The sequence below is a fragment of the Trachinotus anak genome, unplaced genomic scaffold (assembly GCF_046630095.1).
Source record: "Trachinotus anak isolate AG129_WGS33_773 ecotype Australia unplaced genomic scaffold, CSIRO_AGI_Tana_v1 ptg000032l, whole genome shotgun sequence".
Lineage (NCBI taxonomy): Eukaryota > Metazoa > Chordata > Actinopteri > Carangiformes > Carangidae > Trachinotus > Trachinotus anak.
The window spans coordinates 26,331,769-26,350,609 of record NW_027273883.1 but is presented as its reverse complement, the minus strand read 5'-3'; the positions used below and the strand labels follow the sequence as shown (position 1 = coordinate 26,350,609).

At 45.5% G+C, this 18,841-nt stretch overlaps 2 protein-coding genes across 2 annotated transcripts in view; both read right to left on the bottom strand.

Annotated features, from left to right (window-relative positions):
• The window catches only part of dyrk1b (dual-specificity tyrosine-(Y)-phosphorylation regulated kinase 1B), a 46,936-nt gene extending 37,668 nt beyond the window's left edge, over positions 1-9,268 (bottom strand). The window contains exon 1 of the mRNA XM_071469536.1: positions 8,328-9,268. The gene's annotated coding sequence lies outside the window, so the exon portion shown is untranslated. The remainder of the gene's footprint in view (positions 1-8,327) is intronic.
• Positions 9,269-9,474: 206 nt separating this feature from the next.
• Positions 9,475-18,042, bottom strand: fbl (fibrillarin). The gene is made up of 9 exons (XM_071469546.1): positions 17,757-18,042; positions 15,079-15,213; positions 14,843-14,989; positions 14,602-14,696; positions 14,256-14,426; positions 13,870-14,002; positions 13,664-13,776; positions 12,570-12,715; positions 9,475-10,576 (listed from the first exon to the last, which is right to left on the bottom strand). The coding sequence occupies exons 1-9, from the start codon at positions 18,025-18,027 to the stop codon at positions 10,552-10,554; spliced, it is 1,236 nt and encodes a 411-aa protein (XP_071325647.1). The 5' UTR covers positions 18,028-18,042; the 3' UTR covers positions 9,475-10,551.
• Between the last annotated feature and the right edge of the window lie 799 nt (positions 18,043-18,841).

The window sequence follows — 18,841 nt, the reverse complement described above, 5'->3', positions numbered from 1 at the left end:
ATATCACAACATCTGATATGATCAAACATCAGCTCGTATGGTAACAGGAAACAAGTGTGACACAGTAAAAGAATTAGGAGCTGAGTGAAAGTTAAGTTTGGATCTGAGGCCTCAGCAGAGACAGTCTGGTGTCAGCAGGGGGGGTCGTTCCAGAGGGAGGGGTACGACAGCAGACGTGTTTTTAACTGTATGGATAAGCAGGAGCCCTGACTCCGAGAACACAGAGCAGGAGGTGGAATATGAGGTTAAAGGAGATCAGACAGGTGAAGGAGGAGGTCATTAAAGTCTGATCTGATGGACAGGAAGATCAAACTGATGTCATGTGGTCACATGTTCTGATTTAAAAAACAAAACGTCACAATAATCAAGTCTGGATGAAACAATGATGTGAATCAGGATTTCATCATCTGCCACAGGGAAAGGCTGAATCTCAGTCGTGTGACGTAGGTGAAAAGAGGCGGTCTCTGTGATATCATTAATGTGCTGATTGGATCAGTAACACGGCTCCTCTGCACTTTAAACATTATTGGATAGAGTGGATCAAATCTGAGCTAAAAGTCAATTTTCTGAGGTTTGTGATGCTCAGTTTTATGGTCAGCTCCTGGAGCTCAGCTCAGAGGTCGGACCTCTTCCATTCAGGCTACAGCGCTTTTCCTTTTATCTCTTGAATTTTATCTTCTGGATTTGAGTTTTTCACTCGACTTGAGTTTTCTGACAAAATAAAGATGATGTGGAATAAGATTTCTGAAATTGTACAACTTGAAATTGACTTGAATTTCACAAATTTCAATAAATACATAAAGGTCAAATATATTTCTCAACAAGTTATATTTCAGATTACTATGGCAGATTCAGGCCTCTATGTGACCCCACTTTTATGTGACATGCCATGTTAGTATCAGAGGGGAGGTCTGATGCATCAAATCAAATGCACCTCAGTTCCTGGAGCACGACACTAAAACTGGACGCAGAGTAAGAAACAAACCCAGCGATGGTGGAAGAATGAAGATATCAGTGGTAAAGGTCGTGTCTGTTGTGTGGAGTCAGATTCAGAGACAGCAACAGACAAAATTACCCATGATACTTTGCAAACAAAAGTAAAACTGCTCATTTTTACTCAACCTGAAACAAAAACGTCAAAGTAACCTTAGCAGAAATCTCCAATACCCACTCACTCAGACATCCACAGCAGGAGGAGGATTCCAGGACATGACTTTGGTCAGCACTACCAGAGCAGGGAGCTAAAGCTACAGTCTTGAGCTAACAGCAGATCCAACATGTTCTGGACTGGACCCTCTGTGTTTCAGGCCACAGGTTTTTATTCACTGTTTATTAGTTATTTAACTGAAGACAGGTCCTGATTTGTAAGGCTGCGATCACACAGTTAGAAATGCATGAAAAAACACAGCCCTTCATTCATTTAGATGAGACTACAGTTAGCTTAGCACAGTGCAGCTGCTAAAGACATCAGCTCCGGCTGATCCAAGCTGAACCAGGACTATGGGAATAAACTAGTCTACATTTCTGTCAGTCTCGTCGTTCTACCAAGATAAAAAAAAATAATATTTTTGTAGAGAAATTATTACACAGAGAATAATTCAATTACAGCAAAAAAACCTCTGTGGTCAATACATTTATTTACATTAACCTGTCGCCGTGTCTTTCTGTTGTCCACAGAAGTGAACAATGCTAACCTCTTCACCTGGTTTCATCGGTCCCCTCTCAGGGTCCTGTGGGCTGTGAGCCCTTGGACTCTCTGTGTGCCCTCAGGTTTGAATGTGTTACAGAGCGCCATGACTCCAGCCAATCAGAAAACTGTATTGGGTCATTTCTGATCCAATCCATTAGCTAGTAGTGTAATCATCACTGGGGGAGTAGAGGAGCAGAAACTCAACTCCCCCAGTTTACACTGTTTGATGAACCTTGATTAAATTCTGTCTTAAGTTAGTCTCTATGTCATTAGCTTGTAGCCTAGCGTCATTAGCTTGTAGCGTCATTAGCTTATAGTCTAGCGATCTCAGCAGACTGCAGGCTAACACTAAGCTCCTGGATCACACTCTTCATATACACTCAGTCAAAGGATCACTGGGTCCACCTGACTGTGTGTGACTGATACAACACAACCTCCTTCATGACGGTTGTGTAGATGACAGATGACACAACAGTCTGATGAACTGTAACGAGCTGTGCTGTACTGTTCACTGATCTCGTTTAGTGTGTGGTAACCAGGTATCAAGGTCTCCACAGGTGAGTGGCCCGCCCACCTTTACAGAGATGTCAGATGATGTTCAGCTGATGTTTGCAGTGGACCAACCTCCACCCTGGACAACACACACACACACAGATTTCAGTGATATAGACTCAGAGGTTTGCAGACATGGACCACGGGGTAAAACATAAATCTACATGCTCTGAGGTGGAACCGGCTCAGCCAAACATGGGAACCTGAGAGAACTAGAACAGTGGTTCTCAACCTTTTCCAACTCACTGCCCTCATGAAATTATCAAAAACATTGTGGGCTCGCATCGATACGGAGGCCAAATGATACCACTCATCCATTCACCATCTGTCTCTGACTCTTTCCTGTTGTTACCCAGCATCCATCCTGATTCTCCAGTGTTTGTCGTGGTCGTGAGCTTTCAGTGAACAATCACACTGTAAACAAGTACATTATATGAACCAGCAGCGACATGAAAGTTCCTGTCACTGTCTGATCACAGTGTTTGGTTTAATAAAGAAAGTAAAAGCGAAAGGAGTTTTTAAACATTTTAATGTTTTTAAAGATCATTTCACTTTAAAACATTATTCATATTGTAATTTTTTAATAGTCACAGGTTTTGATCAAAATTATAATGTTTTGCAAATGATTCGGGACCCACCTGCAATACCTTTGTGGCCCACCAGTGGACCCCAGCCCAAAGTTTGAAAACCACTGGACTAGCACACACAGCAGTGCCACAGGTGTCAGGGCTAACAACATTAACACTCAGACCGGTAACGGTGACGTTACTGAGATGACGTTTCCGTCTGTAATCAGTTCCATGTTATCAAACGTCAACTTTCGGTTTCAGTGTGATGTCAAGTGAACAAAAAAACCTCACTGAGTTACACAGACCTCACCAATCAGCTGCTCGTTTCACAGCCTGGTCCTCCTGAGGAGAAGGTACGTTTCTTTGGGTTTTTGTTTTTTTTTTTTTACAGTGAAAGAACAGAGCGTGGAGACGCAAGAGAGCAGGGAGTCACTAAAACAGAGACTGTGGACACTGATGGCGCTCAGAGAGACGACACATTACAGCCATGTGCAGTTCTCTGAAGTTCTCAGTGTCTTCAGTTGGAGGAGAGTGATGAAATACAACCTGAGCTATTAGCAGGACAGAGTCAGACCTGTAGGTCAGCTCACAATATCCCCATATGGAAGACATTTAAAGGGGAACTCAGACCCTGGTTCCAAATTTGTTGGTCTTGCAGATAAAAAAAAAAAAACTTCAGAGAAAATAAATAAGTGAATGACAACAGATCATGTGTGATGTAAGATGCACAGAACTTAAAACTAAAATGGTATTTGTTATTTACATTATGATATCAACATACACTGTGATACAGTAACATTTGTGACAGTGTAAAATACCCACAAAGGAAACTCTGCTGAGTCTGATCCACTAAACTAAACACCTGACAGACTGATTTCCAACACTGCTCCTAACAGCCTGAAATAATCCATGGATCTCTACCGTCATACAACCAGAGGGAAAATCTGAGATGCTAGTTATAGTCTGATTATAATCATCATATTTCTGTTTTAATGAGACCTGATGGACAATCAATTCAATTTATAGAAATGTCAACATAATTTAGAAAACTTATAGTTAGTTAGGTTATAGTTTAGTTAGTGAAACTTAACCTGAAATATCATGATTATATTAAACTAAACATGCACTAACAAATATCCACAAGCAAAGCAGAGTTTCCGTCACTGATGCGACCAACCACTTCAGATCGTGCTCAGTGTTATGTTCATTTATTTTGGTTTAACCTGAATTGGTAGGTTTGTGGTGGCTGCTACATTAGCAAACTGAGTCAGGGGGACACCTGTCAGCTCCAGGTGCTGCTGCTGCTCCAACACTCACTGAAGTGAACTCAGCTTGTGTTTGAGAGGAGGTTTTATGATACGAACGGTGACGCCTCAAGGAACTGAAGGGCCAGTGCTAGCTAATGCTAGCTAGCTGCAATATCAGCTGATGTCCAGAAACACAAACAGGGCAGATGAATTAACATGTGGACTTGTCAGCGCTGAAGCTGATTATTAGACGTATGTGCTGCTGGTGGTCTGTAACTGTGTCCGATAACCTCACAGCTCGTTTCATCGTCTCCTCCACCAGGTCCGACATGGAGCTGAACCTGGTGTTAATCTGTGATGAGTATCTGGATTCATTATCTGGCTAACCACATCTGCAATTACTTAGCGTCATTATCTCGATTCAAGCTGCCCTTATTTTGACAGTCCGAGAAAGCAGGAAGTGGCAGTTAGGTGACCTTTCACCCTGATGATCTTAAGAATGGGGCGAAACTGTACAGGTGTCATTTACACCTGCTGAGATCTCCACCAATCAGGTTAGACCCTCTCCAGATATGGTCCTGCTGATGTGATAGTAGTGAACAACATCTGTAGCCTCCTTTAATAAATACAGTGATAATTATGAGGAAGGTTATGTTAATATTTACTTAACTGGACTTTTTCTCTAGTTTTTTTTTAAATATTAGCAACATTTAGATAAAACAGCAGTGAAGCTACGTCACACAGCAAAGCTCATACACCTCATGAGGGAGGCAGCGTTCCTCTTTTACTAATTAAATACATAAATGAATGTTTACCTGTGTGAGTGATGTTTGATAAGCAGTACATTTATTTTGTTGCTGATGTCCAGTGTTTTCTGAGGGAGACCACACAGATCCAGTTACTCTGGGCTCATGATCAGTTTAATCTAAACAATATCTATGTTAAATATAATATCTGTTGTTTGACTGATAATCAAAGATAAATTTGTGTCAAATGACAGATCTTTATCATATTGAGGAAAACATTAAAATTAAAAACAGTTGTTCTAAATGAAATCACTCTGTACAGACGTCCTGCTGCTCTGTGTGATATTAAACGCTGATTGAATATTTGTAGGTATTGAGCTGCAGGCTGAATTAAAAAAAACTTATTGATGAAGAAACAATTTTCTGACATTTTATACACTAAACGACTAATTGATTAATCAAGAGTAAAAATGACTGTGTGGCAGAAAGCTGGACAATTTAACATTATAATTCATAGACATTCAGATTGTGTTGATACATGTTGTGTTGCTATTTTATAAAACTCTGTCCCAACTCATGATTCCAGTCGAACCTGCAGTGAGGCTCAGTCATGGACGGTTTGGGCTGATTTAACACTCAGCTCACATTGCAATGAACATGTATTTGATTATTCTGTTTGTGATTATACATTAGCCACATCATCATTATAGTGATGTGTTCAAGTGATGTAGTCATTTGAGGCATATTTAATTTTCCTTAAAATATGTTGTATAATGTGGATTCATGTCATTATTTTTCGTAGAAGTGGTGACAAAAATGTGATGAGAACACTGTAAATTGTGAACGTGCAGAACCTTTCACACCCACTTTTGACATCTACAGGAAGTGTGTGATCCTGACGACATGCTGCTTGTTGTTGTGTTACTTTACAATAAAGACAAACTGTATGAAAATAGTGGTACTGTTGTTCTCCACCTTAGTTAGACACACAACCCTGTTTACAGGTGACATGTGGTGAATGCTACCATTTAGTTTCATGATACAACCTGAGGATGTGTTAAGAAGGATGGAGATACAGGTGCTGCCTCCACGCAGCAGAAGCTGGAGCAAAGATGCTTCAGTTGAGGAAGTTTCAGTCTGAGTAATGGCGCCGTTGTTAAGAGATGAGTCCATGAACGTAGGAGACGGGAGCAGAGAGGAAGGAGACCATGAGAGAGAAGAAGAGGAGGAGGATGAAAACAAGAGTTACTGGAGTTCCTGGTAAGTTTGGGAGTTCGTCTATCAGATTCTACAAAGTGATTAATTTGTGTGTCAGAGCTGTCACACAGTCACACAGTCACACACACACACACACACACACACACATGGCCTGAGCTTGTTGTCACAGCTGTGCTGTCAGTCAGGGAACAAGTCCATTGGCTGTTTGTGGCCAAGAGACACAGGCTGCAAAACCACTCCAGCCATTACAGCAAGCCAAAAAATTCACTTTACATGACATGTGTGGGATGAAGCTTCATCGTGCAGTGAAAGAAAACTCTGGCACTGGAAGAGGCCACTCCTAGGTGCTCCACTCCCACTGTGCACCTGGTCTGGATTCAGCTGACAAGGTCTTGGTATTAAAGTCGACCCCTGAGCTTGGTGATGCAGACCCTCATTCATGTTGCGGTTTTGTAATTTGGATTATTTCAACACCAGGATGCTAATTAATTTTACATTTGAATGAAATGAAGTCCAGGGATTCTGTAATAACTAATAACTGTGATATTTTGTGTATTTATATATTTTTCTGTTTTATATTCTGATCACAGTGTAGATGGTGAATGTGACACCTCAGCTTTCATATACGCTGGAGGTGACAGGTGCTTGTTCCAACTGAAACTCAGCGGCAGGTTCAGCTGGAGCAGGTTTCATAATGGACACAGCTCCTCAGCACAACCTGAACATATTCACTGTTTCCACTGTGTCATGACTCAAACAACATGGACCTGTGTACCTCAATGGAAGTGAAAATACCTGGATTACACATCCACCTCCAGTGGACGCTCACATCCGGAGTGAGCACATCTTCACCTGTCTGTAAAAGAGGCTTCAATCTGAGGAGATGTGTCATTTCTCTCACCTGAAATTTTCCATTCTGGCCTGTGTGTGGCCTTTTTCATCGAGTGGACAATTGACTACACAACCATACATACAGTGGTTGATTTTTACACCAAGACACAATTTGAGAGGATGAAAAAATGAATGAAAAATGAAGCAAAGCAGAAATGGCTGAGGAGAAAGGTCCATTTTGAGACTCAGTTGCGTTCACCACAAGGAAAACAGCAACACAACTTCAGCGAGGTGGGTGGGGAGGGGGCACAGCATCTATGACAAACCCCCATATTTAAATAGGCAACAATTTCAGACCACAACATCTTCTGTTGAGCAATGACAGAAAGAGGAGCACAGAGAGCCCCACACACACACACACACACACACACACACACACACACACACACACACACACACACACACACACACACACACACACACACACACACACACACAGGGAGGAGATGTCAAGTCATGATTCCTCCAGCTGTGCATCAGCTCTGGTCTCCTCACAGCCCTGTTCCCTGCCCAGCAGCAGTCATCTCCCGGCAATTGAGAGCCTGTGTCCCTCTACTCCAGGGCAGGGTAGGGGCTGGGGCTGATGCGGTAGCTAGGCTAGTGGCTAGCATTAGCTGCCATAGCAGATGAAACGCTGCAGATCTACAGAGGACAGTCGGGGGTTGCTGGCTGCTGTGACACCCAAAGTCATCGCCATCCACACGCCACACCAGGATGCAGCCGCCTGTACTAGTAGATATCAACCCGTCTCCATCATGGAGCCCCACATCCATTCATCTGCCCTCTCCTCCGTTTCTCTCCGCCGGCACCCTCTCCCTGTCTATTGGTGTCGTGCGTTAACTTGAGGCAGGTCGCGATGCCGCTGCTACTGAAACTTGCCTAGATACACGCACACTGATCGCATCAATCATTAGCCTATTTAAGACCAACCCAGCCCTTGGTCAACCCGCCAGATGGTTAGCCGTTAGAAACGACTCAGTCACAAGGTAAACTAGAAGGGCAGGGGGCTGATAACCACAGACCTGGAGGACATTGCATGCTACTAAAAAGGGGTAACGTGTGGTCCATCACCATAATGCACGCCTCAGCTGCTGTAGACACGCCAGCCAAGCCTTAATTGTTCAGCATGATCCATTGTCCGACACCGACGTTAACCCACCTGTTTAATCGGAGCCTGCCTCCGGCCCCATCGGCCATCCGAGCGGCGGAGGAACTGGGACACGAGGCCGGGTGACAGGGGCGAATAACGAAGGGAAGGGGTAACATTATGCTACCCAACAGTTACCACTCAATGACTGTCAAGCCCCTGACACACACTCACACACAAGCATACACACATTAGAGACAAGAACCAACCAGCCGCAAATTCATACATGAATCGGAAAAAAGACAACGCCGACCGGTTTTGTCTTACCTCAGGCGGTGTGTCGAACCAAGTTCCGCGTAGCAGCCATGTTCGGAACCCCTGTCTCCCTCTGTCCGCACGAACCGAGCCCCCTCCCCCGGGTCAGTCGTCCTTCTTCCACAGCAGAAATCCAAATATGATGGTGCAGAATTGTGCAGCCGATAAAAAATCCCGGTGAGATTAGTTTCCAGTAAAATTGCGTTATTCTCCGGAGCTCAGAGAGCGGGCTGTCGATGGGAACTGATCGCCGGCGCAGCACAGCTAGCCGTGCCTAAGGGGAGGTGGGCAGCTCGCCGCCTCAACCACGGACACCTCAAACTCAGTCCTCCTTCTGTTCAGCAAACTTAATTCACTTGTTCCAGGCTGATTCTCAGATTTACAAGAGAGCACCTTACACCCACAGCGCGGGCTAAATGACTTTGCAAGCCCGTCAGCTTTTTAAATTAATATAAAGGCAAGAAGCTAACATTAGCCAGCTAGCTTCTAGCTAGCATGCTAGCTGTCTAATAAAACTCTGCCATTGGAATTTGGAGGAAGACAGTCCGCACACTGCAGGCTGCTTGGCGGGCAACGGCCAGCCGATGGGCCGATGGACAATACAAGCAGCCGCTATGAAGAAACTACACGTATTTTAGCACACACCGCTACAGCTAGCTCTATGCCGGCCAGCCCCTCCGTGATGTTAATATCGGTCAAAGGAGAGAGGGGCTGCATTGAGAGCGCACTCCCGACACCAGGCAAGTACGGCCCAGCGCGCTCCAGAGAAATTTCCCACAAAATGGCTGCCAAAACAAATCCACCGCGGACAGTCATACGAGTAACTTCCAAAAGTTAGTCCTCAAATGAAGACGAGGTTGTTCATGTAGTGACACTGACCACCCGAAAACAGAGCCGAGGCTTTAGTTTAGAGGCTCCGTGGAGAAAAGAGCCAGTTTGTAGAGTTAACACTGAGGGAGCAGGCTGCTCCCCTCAGCAGAGGACGGCAGCCACACATGGAGGAGGTCTGGGTCTGACTGATACCAGTGTCTGCACAGGTCCTGGTCCTGCACTGGACCAAGGACCGAGACTCACCTGTGTCAGTGTCAGGTGTAACAGGACATGAAGTGTTTGTGTGTTTACAGTGAGGGTGAGTTATACCACGTTAACTGATCAAAAGTGATAATTATAAACATTTTATTAAAACAAAGTTACTGATCATGTCAATAATAATAAAAAAAAAAAGGTTTCAAGCATAATTCGTTGTAAAATATCTACAACCCTTCTGCTTCATACTGTCCACACAAATGTTATACTGGTATCAAATTACAAGTCAGAGTGAAAAAGTCACTTTCTATATTTGTCTGTACACACATACACACACAGGGTCGGTTTACCTCCTCACCCCTACACAGATCAACATTAATGGTGGATATTGTGACAACCTGAAGCTCTCCACATGACGGCACACAACATATTAAGACAAAGTATATTTACTGTACATAAGTCCAGACATAACTCATACACTAAAAATACTACCCATCTGGGTATATGATGTGTGAATATTTGGGATGTGCTGTCTGGAACCAGACGCACCAATCAGAGGAGCAGAGAAACATTTCATTTAAAAGCAAAAAAAGACATTGGGTCAGAAAAGGAGGACGAGCACAGAGAAGCAAAAACAACCACACAAAAATCCTCAGGAGTCATGTAGTTATTCAAACATGTGTAACTACACAGAAGTCTTTCAGAGGAACTGTTATAATGACAGTTGTAATACTCCTCAGTAGAAAGTAACTAGTTCACAGGGCAGCGGCTGGTTAATTAAAACAAAAACTCATCAGAACACACTACACAAGACTGGTGTTAGCACGTGACCACAGTGGTGTAACAACACACAGGAACAGACCTGATAACTGAACTGAGGCCGGTCCACCTGAGGTGAACCTCTACGTTTTATTAAACTAACAGCACTGGATCCAAACTGGAGGAAACCTGTGGCTCACGTGACCCCAGTGTCATGTAATGTGCTCCAACCTGACAGGTGAGGCTGAGGCTGCTCATCAGGTTACTGTCAAAGGAGAAAAGGAAACCAGCCCAGCTCTGCCCTGAGTGCTGGTCATGCTTCACACTGCAGGAGTCAAACAGGCAGGTGGAGGTGGAGGTGGAGGTGGAGGAGGCCAACAGACAACATGTGGTAGAAAAGGAGGCGGAGGTGGAGAACAGGAGTCTGTTTTCCTGAGCTTCGTGCCACACCTCATTTCTTCTGTTTGGGTGGAGGTCTGAGGAGAGAGAGGACAGTCTGTGAACACATGAACACGAGCAGGGACCATATACATACAGCTGACCACAGCGGTCTCGGGGGGTGGGGGGTGTCTGGACCCCTGAGCCAACCTGTCACCATAACTCAACTCTGGGAACATTAGTAAGGAGGTGAAAGTGCTACACCTCACAGTCCCAGTCCTGGAGCTGAGGAGCAGGACCACCGTCAGCCAGGCCCTGTTCATGTGGAGCTCACACATGAACAGGGCTTCACCTGGCCCCTCCCTGATGGACCCCCTACAGACACTGTCTATCCACTGTAGTGGATCTTGTTCAGAAGAGGAACCCCAGGTGATAGTTGGGTTGCTCAGAGCGTCAGCTGCAGATCATCCTCTCAGTGTGACTCCAGATGAAGTTGAAGGATTAAATCATCTGGATGAGCTGCTCTTGTCTCTGAAGCTGTCAGATTATGATGACGTCACAGCTCAGACAAACACTGAGCTGTGAACAGGTATATATGAGCAGCTGCTTCAGCCTGAGCCTGTTCAGTCACAAACTAACACACAAACTCTTCACTTTGGTTTTTGTTTTCTCTATTTTTGTATTATGTGAGATGAATTAAAAAAAAATACTAAACTACAAAGACTACTAAACTGTGACTAGCTGTAATGAAGCTAAACGATGTGAGAACTGAGCCTCAGTTTCAGTCCGACCTCGTCTCCGTGGACACGTGTGTGTGTGTGTTCTATTTTGAACATAAGTGTAAATGACATGAGCACACTGTGTTGTTGAGACTGAATGCAGACTCGTATTAAAACCCTGTAACAGGCATCAACAGCTGACTGACATGAACACACCTGACTGGATGAGACACGGCTGGAGATCATGAACAGGTGAACCTGACAGCTCAGGTGGTCTCATACCTCTCTACTGTGTTACCATCAGAATTAAACATTTCACTATAGCTCATGTTTTTTTTAACAGTCCAGTAGGTGGAGCTGTTTAACCCAGTGGACGCAGGTGAGTCAGCGCTGCCATATTCAGCTCTGATCACTTACAACCACATGAAGCTTCAGGAACTACAACTCCCTGCAACACCTCCTGTTTGTCTGGATCAAATATTCATGACACAAAGATTTATCAAGACCAGCAGAAGGAGGTTGTGGCAGATATTTATAGGTTAGAGATACGTCTTTGGATATATTTCACATTGAAAAACCTTGAGAAATATTAGAGAACAACTTAAGGAACAGGACACCGTGGTCATCCAGACAAACATCTGTGGTGAGGTACAAAACTCTACAGCTGCCGCAACAAAGAAGCTTCAGCTCTTCTGTTTAAAGATTATTAATTAGAAGATTATTAATTATTGTAACAGCCCATCAACTCTGACATAAGTTCATAAAATCCTGGAAACTTTCAAACCAAACCTTTTAGTTTTGAGCTGATGTGAACTGAAGAAGGATGAAGAAATATTACTGAGTCTTAAGAAATGTGATAACTGGAGACAAAATCCTGATGAACCATCGAATTGTTATACAATATTTATGTGACAGAATTATTTCCAGTCTGAGGAGCCAGAAGGAAACATTAGTTCAATCTGCACAAAATGCTTATTTTATTTTTCAGATCAGACAGACTCCAGTGTAGCTCAGTCTCCTGCTGTTTACATCCTCACTCATCTGTTTATTTACCAATTTTCTTCCTCATGTTGCTGCACAGGTTCATATGGTTTTGGTTAGAACAGGGCCTCCACTTCCTTTTTTTTTTTCTTTTCCTATCAACCAGGACTCTTCTCATCGACTTCCTGTTATCAGGAGGTGGCTCTGACTGATTTGGTTTGTTACCTGAGCAGCAGGTCAGACTCTGACATGTTCTGATACAGATTATATAAAAATGGACCAATTCCAAGAGAAAAACTTCACTTGATCACTGATCTTCACTTAGAAGCAAACAAAGCTGTCAGGTTGTTAAGATGATCTGTGTGATTAACTTGTGCTGATGCTGGCATACCTGTAGATGCCCACCACCACAGCGTGGTCCCTCTCATAGGGCTCCAGTGTGAGCTGCTCCTGTGGTTTCATGTTCTCTGCACTCATCTTCTTCACCTCAGCGGCAAACACGGCCTCAGGAGCCGCTGTCGAGTCAATACAGTTCGCCTGAAGAACAGACAGACCAGGTGTCAACAGCTGGATTCACCACCTGAACATGTGGAGTCATATTACAGGAAGCAGTGTCCCACACATGTTGTTTGGCCCCTGGCGTCTTAAACCCCGCCCCCCTACGACCTTCTCAGATGGGGAAGCGAGGGGACCGCGTGTGTGATGTTTATGTTCACTTCATACAGAGTTTGTCTGGACCAAGCGACAGCCCACCGTGATGTCAACCACTGGTTTGTGAGCTGCTGTTCTGAAGCAGCAGTTTGTAATTTGGCTGCTGCCATCTGAAACCAGAAGAAACTGAAGAGCTGAGGAGGAGTGAGGGGTGGAGCCGACCTGATCACACAGTAGCCCCCGCCCTAATGCATCCCCTGCTTCATGGTCTATTTTCCTCTAAATGGGGCATACTTTAAAAACTGATCATCATGTTGTATTGAAGAAGACTAGGAACTGTGTTCAGACTGATACCATCATCAGGAAAACGTTTACTGAGGTAATAAATCAAGTGAGAAGTAGAGACTTTTTCACATAGACTTCAATACAATCAGACTTCTTTTTACCACCAGTGGAGTCGCCCCCTGATGCTCATTAGAGAGAATGAAGCTTTAAGACTCTTCAGCATTGGCTTCACTGTTCAGACCCAGAGTCTACGTCCAGGTTTAGAAACAGTCTGTAGTCTGTACTCAACAGTTTCTGTAACTATGACAACACAACAGCAGGGACTGACTGACACTGTTATCCCCATATTAACATCATCATCACTCCTCTCATGAAGTGATGCAGCTCTGTAGATCAGGAGCAACCTAATGAGGCTTCACCAGACCAGCCTGGTCTCAGCTACAGCACCTGACCTTCACTGTAACAGACTCCGGTCACCCACATGAGCCCTGAAGCTTCCTGTGTGATGGTCTGCAGAGCTCCGGTCTGTGGGGGAGGTCGTCAGCGTACCTTGATGGAGATGACAAAGTGTCCTCCGTTCTTCAGGAAGTTGTGAGCGTTCAAAGCAACGATCCTGGTCTGGTCAGGCTGAGCCACATCAGCGAAGATCACATCCACCATACCTGCAGAGAGACGGAGTCAGAACCAACTGTGACACCCCCTGACTGACACACGAGGTCTAGGTGTAACAGACTCCACCCCCCAGCTCTACCTACCGACCAGCATGCGGTACTTATGTGGGTGCCGAGCGTCTTCGATGATGGGAATGATGTTGGTGCGTTTCTTCGCCACGTTGAGAAGGTCACGACCTGATCGATGGGAGAACTCCACAGCGTAGACCAGTCCATCCTGTAACACAACAGACACACACACATATACACACAGGTTAGTTACACACACACAGTCACTTTAAAGAAACTGCACAAAGCCTGTACGTGCGGAAAGAAGATGATTCAACAGATTATTGCAGGAAGTATTTGAACTTCTTTGTTTAACAAAACGCAGACATGAACAGGACAGCTCAGTCTGAGCTTTAATCGTTTAGGACATCAAGAGGGAAACGACCACATGGTGATGTCTGAGGGTGCAGCCTGTGACTCACCGGTCCAACGATGTCAGAGACATGGGACACCGTGGTTCCAGAGGCAGCTCCCAGGTACATGACCTTAGCTCCTGGCTTGATGTGGATCTGGTCTACTCCTCCCAAGATGGCTGCTGCCAGCTTGGAGCGGAACGGATTCCAGGCTCTGTACTCAATCTTGGTCTCTCCTTCCTACAGGACAACAAGTCAGAAAACAGTGAGTCTGACTGTGACCCCAGAAACCAGCTGCTGGTCTCACGGACCTCAGGACTGATGTGGAGGTGACTGACTGACAATTTACTCATTACAGAACTCAAAGGTTTCACTGATGAACGTGATGCCTTCACTGACACTGTGAACATCTCACCTCCACATTGATCCTCTTCTCTCCGTACACAGACTCTCCCACCACCATGTTCTTGGTCACCAGGGCGTCCTCCTTCCCCCTGCAGATGAACACGCCTATGGACAGACACACAGACACATACAGTATTAACATTAGTGTACCTGCAGCCTGTCTACAGGAGCATATGAACAGAAACCAGGCAGGTGAACCTCAGGATCCAGGATTCAGACAAATAACCCAGAATAACAGGACTGATAAAAACCTTCATGTCTGTGTGGCTCCACCAAGACCTTCTTCCCTCCTCCGAAGCCTCCTCTGCCGCCGCCCCTCCCTCCTCTCCCTCTTGGGGTGCCTCTTCCACCCCCTCTGCCCCGAAATCCTCCACCATCCGGGGACTTGAATCCTCCACCTGAAACACAGACAGAGTTTTAATACAGCTCCACTGATGACGTTACAACTCTTCACACTCCAACCATCATCCATGTCCCCCAGTCTCACCTCTTCCTCCTCTAAATCCCCCTCGTCCTCCTCGGTCTCCAAACCCTCCTCTGCCTCCACCAAATCCTCCTCTGCTTCCACCAAATCCTCCTCGTCCTCCTCCTCTTCCTCCTCGATCTCCACGAGGACTGAACCCTGGAAAACAAACAGCAGGACACTTTAGTTGGATCCATACAGGTGCATTAGGAGGCTGTGGAACAAACAGAGCCTTCACATGTAGCTGGAGCTAAATGTGTACATGTGTTTTTACTGTCTGGCTCTGTAGGTCTGTAACTGAACCAGAATCAGTGGTGTGTGCACGCTCCAAACTGGACTGGAGCTTGGACAGAGGATGTGCACACATGTTGGTGTGGTGGCACAACAACCAGCACAACCAGTGCTCCTCTGACTGCTGGTATTCTGGTGTCCAGTACAGACCCCACAGTGCACAGGTGTGTGTGTGTGTGTGTGTGTGTGTGTGTGTGTGTGTGTGTGTGTGTGTGTGTGTGTGTGTGTGTGTTTTGGGGGGGTTTGAGCTCAGTTTGAGCTGAGAATAGATGTCTCAGAACCACGTCTATTTCTGGACTAATGTCACTTCACTGACAGTCTGACGCTTTCACAAAAGCAGACGTAGCTCTTTAAATAAACTACAGCAGTGACACAATGTTTAGTGTTAATTAAGTATTTTTATTAATCACTCTCCAGCTGGTAGATGAGTTTAAATCAGTGACAAAAAACAGCATTAATCTAGGTTAAAGCAGGAGTGTCAGTAAATCAGTCTGCACTGAAACATGAATGACTGAGTGACTGTTGTCCACAGCTGCTTCATTCTGTATGAACAGTCTCTTCTTCAGTTCATTATATCCCTGCAGCACCTGAAGGCAGTATGACACTGTTGATGAATCTGCAGCCTCTGATTGGATGAGTGCTGCACCACAGTGCAGTGACATCAGACAGTCCACACCTCTACACACACCAGGCTGCTCCACTGTCAAGTCTCATTATTCTGTTGTTCATGTGAGAGACATCACATCAGCTCGGTCTGTGTGTCTGCAGGACATGACCATTAATGATTACCACTGACAAAATAAACGGCTCCATCAATATGTTTATTATTGTACAGGACCCACACCCTCTGTCCCTGGCTGCACCTCTGTGACCCGGCCCTCGCTGCTCTGCACTGTCCTGACACCACCAGGACTCCAGAAGAACATGTTCCTCCACTGACTCACTGTCTGTGTCACATTCAGGTTCGTGTCACATTCAGGTTCGTGTCACATGGATCCTCACCGTGGAAAGTACAAACTCAAAACCACCTCACATTTTACTTCAGCTCAGAGGACCTCTCTCACTGAGCTGAAATAAAAAACATGGCTGCACATGTGACTCTGTAGTGAACCAGGATCCTTTTTAAAGGACATATTGTTTATTTATTTGAGGGACCATAGCTGTCCTGAGAGGATTTTTTTTTTTTTTTTTTTTTTTTTTTTTTATGTACAGTGTACATCTACGTTCAGTGACCAGCACCTTTCTCTTTCCCTCTCTTCAGTGAGCTCTCTGCCTCATCTCCACACGCTCTAGCACCACCTGCTGTCTGCAGGCTGGAGCAACAGGACACAGACCCGCTGATAAAACACCTCCACAGCGCCGCTGCTGGTCACAAACACGCCTCCACGGTACGTGGGACACCGAGAGAGGAGCCAGCAGGAGGGGGGCATCATGGGAAACTGAAGCACAGGAATTAAGTGTTTATTTGTAACACTTTCTTTTTCTTTTAGCTTAGAGAAGACAACATGGCGTCATCACTGATACAGGATATGAATTATACGCACAATTATAAACTTCTACAGGACAGGAACTGCTCACATTAGCCCTGTGCAGGACTCAGGTCCCTGCCACAGCACAGACACAGTCCTGGGTGGCCCCACAGAAAGACTTAGAGAGGCAGCTGCTCTTTAACTGTGGTGGGGACGACGACCAGGCCTCAAACCAGCACTTAGTCCTCATTCTCCAGATGTTTACTTCTGAGGACACATGAAGAGCATGAACCTCACCGTATTTAATACCACCCGGTGTAAAAAGACTCCGCTATCACCCAGGTCTTCCTGGAGCGAACTCGGTCTTACTTTGATACGTGAATTAGCTCTGAACACGGACCTGAGCGCAGTAAACACGGCCCCGGTGGCCCGGGTCCGGGCTAATGTTAGCATTCAAGCTACAGGCAGCGTTAATGCTCAGGCCTCGTGGCACAAAGTGCACACATCCGGCTTCAAACACCGGACTGTCCCGGTAAACGGTGCACCGACAAAAACAGCCTTTTAAACTGAGTCCTCAGATCCGGATGGGTGGTGCAGACCGGGACCAGCGCGACCAGTGCCCTGGACGAGGCTCAACACGTGTGCACAGCGTGTCGGGGGAGCCGTTATTTATCCGGTCTGTCTGCTCCACAGGTAAACCACCGACCTGCCGTTAACTCCGTAGTTTACCTCACATGTCACAGATAGAACCGGAGAAAGTTCCCGCACCGGCGGGAGTTTCCCTCCCGGAGAAAGCGGTTCAGAGTGAGGGCACCGGAGCGTCATGGCGGGGTAGGCCGAGCACAGGCTCGACTCCTCCGTCACGGCGGACCGCCCCAGGAGCTCCCGGCTAACGTCACGTTAAAACACCGGCACGGTGAGGTGCTAACGGGTCTACTGTACCTGGCCTCATGATTTCAGGTGTAAAGCGTAGCAGCGGGTCTTTCAGCGGGACTCTTCTCTCTCCGGGTCCGGGACTCTCTCTGAACACACGGACTGTGGCCACACGTGCGACGCGGACTCTTCTTCTTCTACCGCTGCGTCCTACGTCATCACCGGGCTCCGCAGCGACACCCGCTGGTCGGAGTGTGGACGGGACAGCACGTCGATCAGGTTCATTTTCACAACAGACAGACAGAAAACAGGTCACCGCGCACAGTCGCGTCTCTGACATGTCCGCGTCATATCTCAGACAGTAGCATTATATGATCTACAGTCTCATAATCTTCTTCTTCCAGTGACGTCATCAAAGAGCTTGTGGCTGGTTTCAAAATGTGTGACTTCTTTTAGGAGGAAAATCTGCCATAAACAAGACCAGGTCAACACTGAGTGTGTGTCTGGACTGTGTGTGGTCAATGTGTGAAACTGAGGACAGCCACTGTAAACAAGTCAGCCGCTTTCAGCTCTTCATCTGTTTGCTTCACTCCTCCTCTCTGCGCGCATATATACAGTATTTTATTACCACTTCTATGATCAAGTTCGTAAACACGGCATATGTCCCTGTTGTCTACTTACAAACAGGGTAGTCTAAGGTAAGACAGAAGGATAGTAACTGACCCATCACATGTTCTAGTGAGCTGAGCACCACCCGCTGCCTTTGGTTGGAGGTCCAGACTCCCTCATAGCAGATTAAATAGATTTAAAAATTACTTTATCCTGGTGATGATAAAACTTTTAAATAGTGGCAGTTAATGCACGGTATGATTTTTATTAACATACACATACTCATATATATGTATACTTATGTGGGTGTATGTGTGCATATCAGAGGTGGGAGTAAGTCGCACACATGCAAGTCACAAGTTTTAATTTTTGACTGTGGTGAAAGTCGAGTCGAGTCCCTGCTGTGAGCCAAGTTAGATACATTTCTGATGATCAGCCCCAATTTTCACATTTAAATCAAAGACAGTGGTCATGAAGTTTAGTTTTTATTTTAAAAATTAACCAAAAACAAAGTACTGAACTGATTTGCAACAAACTTGGTGAAG